At 32.4% G+C, this 7,536-nt stretch overlaps 1 protein-coding gene across 1 annotated transcript; it reads right to left on the bottom strand.

Annotated features, from left to right (window-relative positions):
* Positions 1–2,097: 2,097 nt before the first annotated feature.
* On the bottom strand, positions 2,098–5,094 carry LOC145044080 (hydroxyproline-rich glycoprotein family protein). The gene is made up of 6 exons (XM_078992885.1): positions 4,684–5,094; positions 4,289–4,403; positions 3,760–4,227; positions 3,167–3,668; positions 2,564–2,604; positions 2,098–2,286 (listed from the first exon to the last, which is right to left on the bottom strand). Exons 1-6 carry the CDS (start codon positions 4,947–4,949, stop codon positions 2,251–2,253), a joined length of 1,428 nt encoding a protein of 475 aa, XP_078849011.1. The 5' UTR covers positions 4,950–5,094; the 3' UTR covers positions 2,098–2,250.
* Positions 5,095–7,536: the final 2,442 nt, after the last annotated feature.

The following is a 7,536-nucleotide window of genomic DNA, read 5'->3' as shown; positions in this document are numbered from 1 at the left end:
CGTCAACAACTCGGCCACATTTGGTAATGTGAGTTCAAGTTTGATGAGTCTTGGTTGCATAAGACATTAGCTCCCACCAAAAAGGAAACAACACTCTTACAATCAACACAAAAGAAAAAGATAAATCCTAATACTATGAAACCAAGCAAAATGATACTGAGGTTTAAACTTGATATGCCACTTATAGGGCATGCTTTCAGTCTTCTGCACTTTTAATCCTAATGGATATATGTCCGTTTCATGCCATTTTGGCACTTGTTTGACCATATTGCGCTTCTAGTGTATGTATAAATAGGGATTGGTTGGTTTGCGACACAATTGAACTTTAGTATATGTATAAATAGGGATTAGTTGGTTTAGCGACACAACTCAAAAAACGTTCTCTAATCTTGTATTCTCGAAAAATTTCATGTTCTTAAATCTTATATTCGTATAATCTTCTCAATTTGTCTGGTAAATTAGTTTCGTATTTTTCAAATTTCACATATTTTCATATATAATTTGATCGCATGGTCAAACAACCCATTTGAGAATTTTTCAACTTGGTTAATAAAATGAATAGTATTAGGAAAAAAAAGAATGCAAAGATGTGATAGTTTAGTTATGGTTGAAGGATATATGTCGTTGAAATGTCATATAGTGGCCGCTTATGTGGTAAAAAAAAAATAAATAAATAAAAAAAAAAAAAATAAAAAAAATAAAAAAAAAAGAAGAAGACACAATGGAGGCAAACTCATATTACAATCGGAGTGGTTTGGATTTGCTTGAAATATAGCCGAAGTTCTTATATCTATTAGTGAACCTTCTCTTTAAGAATTTTTCTAAACTAAAAATAATCTTGTTGGTATTTCCATTCATATTCCTCGAAAACTACGGACTTTAAAAAATTCTAAGACAAGGTTGAGTTTTTAATATCCAAAAAACCTAAAAAACTAAGACGAGGAAAAATATAGTAATTTTAGATAATATTAACTTTTCTTACTTTATTTTGTATTCATTATATAATAAAATTAAATTAATAATATATGTATAAAAATTTGTTAAGTATTTAACCAGACCACAGAAAAAATATGTTGTAACAGTTGCAATTTAGGGACATGTCCGATGATACTAACACTGTGAATGGTTAAGGCCCAATTAGAGGGTTGGGACTTGGGATTTGTACACCTCAATGGCCCAAGCCTCAACTTTTCAAATTTCAAACTTTTTTTAGAGTAAATTAACTATTTTTTTTTTTTTTTTTTTTTATATAGTAATTTGCATGTTTGGTTCATAACTTATATTTTAATTTGGAAGGTTCTTATCTTTTTTTTTGTTACGCGTTTGGTCTCTATCTTACCTAAAAAGACTAGTTTTCCTTTAATTTTTTAATTTATTTAAATAAAAACACCCCAACCCCACCCCTCACCTTACCTAACTTACCAATTTTTCATATTTAAATAATAATCGTTTTAAGTAAAGATAAGAACCAAACGCATAACAAAAACAAACATTATAAACCAAGTGCATAACAAAAACAAATAGTAAGGACCTTCCAGATTAAAAAAATAATAATAATAAGTTATAGATTAAACACGCAAATTACCCCAAATCATAACGACTATTCGTGTAATTTACTCTTTCTTTTAGATGTGAAAATAGAGGTGTACATAGAAGTAACTTGGCAGTTTGAGGTTGTTCCGGTTAGGATTTTTTAGGACTGGTCCTTTTAAGTTCGATCTTTGCAGTCATTACATACTGTCTTTTCCAATTTAGTTTCATTATTCTTGGGTTTCAAGTTTTTTTGGTTAACAAAGGTAATTAATATAAAAATGATATCTTAAAATTGGGTTTATGTCATAAAACCAATTATATACACAATTTTGCTTTGTTTTAACCCTGATTTTTTTTTGTTCCCATATACCATTATATTGTCAAAAACTTTTCATTTTTGGGCGTTTGGCCAGGACACAATCAGCTTATGATACTATGTCGGTTTGACGACTTCAAACTGTGTTATAATGATCTACACAAGTATTGGTGCATCTTTTAAAGAAACCACAACTATAGAATTTTACAACGATCTACAAAATTAAATATTCTAAACACTTGAAGCAATTAGGAAAATACTATATGTTTACCATTTAAATCAATGGATACCACTGTTCTTCAATTTTCACATTTTTTGGGGTACAAATTACAATAATTAGTTGAAATGCTCTAAAAAAAAAAACACAAAAACAAGGGGGGAAAAAATGACACCCGAATATTCTACCTCCTTCCTGTGCGACTTTTACCTCTTGCTTTCTGTAATTAACATGACAATTTTTACTATTAGTAACAACCCTAAAAAATATATATATTGTTATATACAAAAATATATATATATATATATATATATATATATATATATATATATATATATATATAAATATATATATATAATAAAATAAAATACTTTCATTGACTTTGTTTAATTATATTTATAGAATCCTAGTTTCATCTATTTCTATTAAAATACATACAAGTAATAAACAAGTCTACTAGCTTCAATTTAAGACAGTCAACGAAAACTTTGACTTACTGATTGAGTATTAAAGCTTGCCCCTGATCCTGTTGCTGCCCCTATATTCAATTCACACCAAAATTTAACAAATTAATAAACAAACAATGAAACATACATTAACAAAAGTCACATAAATAGTCCCTGTGGTTAACCAAAGGTTACAAACTCAGTCCTTGTTAAAAAATTTTGACGAAAATGGTCCCTATGGTTTCTAAAAACTGCACGAATGGTCCTTTTTGCTCGCACCTTTACTTTAGTATTTCCAACCATTCACGCAAGTTCTGGAAACCACAGGGACCATCTTCGTCAAAAAAACTTAACAAGGACTGAGTTTGTGACCTTTGGTAAACCAAAGGGACCATTTATGTAATTTTGTCTGTTTTTTTTAAAGGTAACAAATTTCTTTTTTTGACTATTTGAATAGGTAACATAGTATACATCGTAGATTGTAAACAACATGAAATATATTTATATATACACATTATTTAACAATATATCTATATATGATTGAAGTTTATTTTTACAAATTAACATTTTTTCATCATTTATTTTAACAAGAAATTAGACAAATTTTAGAAGTTTGTAAATTATTATTTATAATAATAAAAATAAAGAAGTTACCTGTACCAAATGGTGTAGAAAATGTGGAAGCTCCACTTGCGGGATTTGAAGCAAACGGTGTAGAAAACAAGGATCCGCCACCTGTCGATGTGGGCCCTACCGCAGGTGTTGAAGTCGAAAACGCCCCAAAAATCGATGTTTGAGGGGTCCCACCGCTCGATCCAAACAAGTTTGATGACGGGGCAGATGGGGCAGGAGTTGAAAACAAAGAAGATGATGACGTGGCACCAAACGGAGTACTAAACAGCCCTGAACCAGAGGCAGCTGCTGCCACAGGTGGAGTAGCAGCAGCAGGTGTTGCTGAGCTGGCAAGCAATGCGCCAGATGGCTGGGAGTTAGAAGGGAGATGTAATGTCGGATGTACCCTTCGGGCAGCCGCTGCCCGTTTCGCGGTTTCCCTCCGGTCAGCCTCGAGAAACGGATCGTTTGTGTCTCCTCTTCCACGTTGATCAGAAAGATATGCGGTTTTCATCGACTCCATATACTGATGAATACTCTCCACCTTTTTTTAAAAAAATATATGAAATCATAAAGCAAATCATGATTCATGAAATTCATAATTGTTTGTTTATTACTTTATTAGTTATATTTACCTTTGACGCTACATAAACAAAGAAGTCATGAACGTTTGACATGACTTTTGGAAGAGATTCCAGCAACGAAGGATTGGAATTCATGGAGTTGTTCTTGGAAGATTCTAGAAGCAGCTGTTCTAACTCCTCAATCCACTGGCGGCATTCGTGAAGATATTTATCAAATCTGGCAACTGTTTGTTGGAAGAATGGGGAGGGTTTGCGAGGGAGGCCGGTGTAGAAATCATATACGGGTACTATGGCGGAGGTTGTAGGTTGGGTGGTGGTGGTGGTGGTGGTTGGTGGAGCTCCGGGAGCTTGTGGTGGTGTTGTGGTGGAGGTTTTGTTTTGGTGTTGAAACCTGGAACGGAGGATCATGAAGGAACGAACAGCAATCTCTGTGTTTCTTAGCATGTCTTTGACATTTGATGTGAGTTCTTGCAACAGAAGCTTTTGTCGATCCATGGCTGTAGTGATTCCACCAAGTTCCTGTTGAAATTAAGTCAATAAGAAGTTTTTTTCATTACTTTTTACACCAAGAAGAAAGTACCTGAACAATGTGACTTGCATCAAGCTCAAACCCATCATTCGAGACTGAAGAATCGTATAATCTGCCACACTGATCCAAACGTTGGCTTTCATCTCTATACTCCAGTATTCTCTCTCTGTAACAAGTAACATTCAAATTCAGAATTCATTAAGTTTGTGCAAAATCCACACCGATATCATTCTAATTGCAGCTGTGCTTTGAAATTTCAATAAGTTAGCAAACGTGTTGTGAATCCTGATCTATTTAAAATCAGGAAAGCAGACTCGTTGACAACTGAAGTCGCAACGGAAGCATACGTCTAATAAAGGAACATCAATTCTTCATGTGATCTTGATAAATTCATTGTAGAATTAACAAAAGGAAAAATGCAAGTGATGGATGCATATAAATCTTACTCGATTTGAAGGAGAAACTTCTGAGAATCGGGATGGAGGTCGGACCATTTAGTCCCGTAGGTAGCCGGAGTCTTCTCATTTGTAAACAGAAAAAGTTGATTCTGTTGCTGCTGCAATTGCTGCTGTTGCTGTTGCTGTTGCAGAAGCTGTTGCTGCTGTGGTTGAAAGAAGGGGCTGCCGCCACTCGGTTGAAACGGCGATTGCTGTTGTTGTTGGGGTTGAAAAAGCGATGGTTGTTGTTGTTGTGGCGTGAACGAAAACGCCATTGCTGTAACAGAGATTCAACCGCTGCTGCGGATGTGTTTGGCTTATGATTTTGACAGAATTGGGGCGAAGAAAGATCATAAATTTTCAAAAACCCATTGCTTTAAAACCCTAGATTTATCAGACGATGAGAGGGAAACTTGAGGGAGAAAAGTAATTTGCGCTTCTTGATGGACTTAACTTACTTAGTCCATTTGAAACGGCCCATTTACCAAATGTGTCTATTATTTGTGATTTCATCTTTTGTTGAATTTAGATAAATTATCCAAAATCAGCACCAAATTAAAGGAGAGTATAAAGATATCTCAAAAAAATTACACTACTAAAAAAGAAAATCGTAAAAAATTATGTTATTGAAATTTGTTTGATGGCATCCCAGGCAACCTTGAAAACCACCTAGCTCCGCCACCATCCAAAATGTCATAGAAATTCTGAAGAATCTTTGGATATGTTGTACGCCATCTTTGAATCACTCATTGTATCGGTTATAATAAAATAGATTGTCTTAAAAAATATTTAACAATTTTTAAAAAGTTATTGTGGAATTTAGGTCCTAGAAGTTTACATAACACAAATAAGGTTTGAAAGTTTAATATAAAAGGGTGTTCGATGAGAAGAAAACAAAATTTAACGGTGAACCACTACAACATACATGACATTTTGAGAATATTTTAAACTATCTCTTTTGTATAAGTTTTAATCTCTTGATCCGGCTATATATCAAAATAATAATGTAAGGCTTGGAAAGCTAGTTAGTAATAGTTTAAGTTTTGAATGAAGTTCGAAAATGGAAACTAGATGAAGAACTTTACCAAAGGGCTTATAGCCTAATGGTATCAGGTGGTGTCTTCCTTCTTTGAGGTCGAGGGTTCAAGTCTCGTCGTGGACATAGGTGAAATATGTGATGTTAGCTTAGGAGTATACTAGATTTGCTAGTTCAAAAAAAATAAAAATAAAAAAAAAAAAAAAATGAGGAACCTTGCTTTGCGGGGTATGGATTTTTTAACAGTATATCGATGTTAGTTATATGCAATATATTATCCATCTATTTTACCAGGTATTTTTTAGGATTGACCAAAACGACCCTTAACTCAAAAAATCAATTAGATCCAACAACACTCCATAGTATTTATGATCCGGGTGTGAAATTTAAAAATATACAGATTGAATGTCCCTGATTATGCAGCTGACTAAAATATCCCTATATCATATGATTAGAATAATGTCTGTAATCAACTCCATGTACTCAAATAAAAACATATGTGATCCTTCTCAGAGCTTCTTTTTTTTTCCCTGCAAGAATCCACCAATATACAAACATAAAGTAATCATACTATAAAAGTGAATACCTACAACCAAGAATGAATGAGATGGCATTCGCTTATCCCTAAGATAACTATAAGCTTATGAATCTCCTCATATGCTGTAAACCGAACAACACCACGTGTCATGTGCATTAAAAGCAAATTTGTATTAAAAAATATTACTTGATAATATTAAAAACCCAAACCATTTAAATCAAACAATTATGCTCTCTAAAATTTGAGCAGGGACAACAATACCAAGTCTAACAAATAAAAGAACTCGTAACAATCCTTTATAAAATTCGGAAGAATTTCATATATGCCCTTCTTAAACCTCAAAATATCATATTTGCTCAACTTAATTTTTTAATATCATATTTACCCTTCATAAACCTTCAAAATATCATATTTGCCCAAATCCTTTTTTATAATGTTTTTAATATTTTATAATCATTTTTTATAATTTAAAACTAGTATAATAATTAAAAATTTTAACGATATTATCCTTACGTCTATGATAATGGAATGTGAACTTCTAAATTGTTGGAATGTCGTCCTCTTGACAAACAAAAATATTCATCTTCAACCCTCTCTATGAAATGTATATTTTGATTGTTTAGTTTTTTGTTGATTATGTTGTAAATGAAGAATATTTTAGATATTATCATTTTTAAACATCATAAATATGATATATAAAATTCTCCCATAAAACTCCATCCATCCTTCATCTTTAATATTTGATTTACAATTATAATAAACGAAAAGTGAAGTATTACTTTTCAAGTAGTTTAACCTTATTTGATATGCTCCATTGATCATTTTACAAACCAAGATGAACATCGAAGCTTCTACGTAAATCTCTATATACAATCGTATTGATCAACATAGCCTTTCATCAAACCACCTGCTATAAAAAAAACATACATATTCAATCTGAGGAGTTCGTACACGTGGTTTAGATTGAAACATTTATTAAGAGATGCAAAAGAAGAGTTGGGATCAAATTAAGAGATGCTAAGAAAGAGGAGAAGACGTCAACTTAATCAAACCATTTATAGTTTTTATATTTATCCCTTAACCTAATTCAATGAAAATTTCAGACAAATTAATAAAAATCCAATGTACCCATTAACCCAATCAGGCATATGAATAAACTGGTAGATAAAGAAAAATTAATAAAAATCCAATATACCCATTAGCAGTATCCCAAATGCTCAAGATTCTTTTTCTTGAAGTCTTTGTAGATGGCCATAAAGGAAGCCTAAGATTGGGGTCATAAGACAAA

The sequence above is a fragment of the Lactuca saligna genome, chromosome 4, assembly GCF_052625555.1.
Source record: "Lactuca saligna cultivar CGN05327 chromosome 4, ASM5262555v1, whole genome shotgun sequence".
NCBI lineage: Eukaryota > Viridiplantae > Streptophyta > Magnoliopsida > Asterales > Asteraceae > Lactuca > Lactuca saligna.
The sequence above is the reverse complement of the archived record's forward strand: the minus strand, read 5'-3'. Positions and strand labels throughout refer to the sequence as shown.

Bases quoted from the DNA above. Each gene is read 5' to 3' on its own strand.
- LOC145044080 (XM_078992885.1), bottom strand. From the start codon at position 4,949: ATGGCGTTTTCGTTCACGCCACAACAACAACAACCATCGCTTTTTCAA. The intron at 4,228-4,288 runs GTACTTTCTTCT...TAATTTCAACAG, and splicing joins ATGCAAGTCACATTGTTCAG to GAACTTGGTGGAATCACTAC. The intron at 2,605-3,166 runs GTAACTTCTTTA...AATTGAATATAG, and splicing joins TTCTACACCATTTGGTACAG to GGGCAGCAACAGGATCAGGG.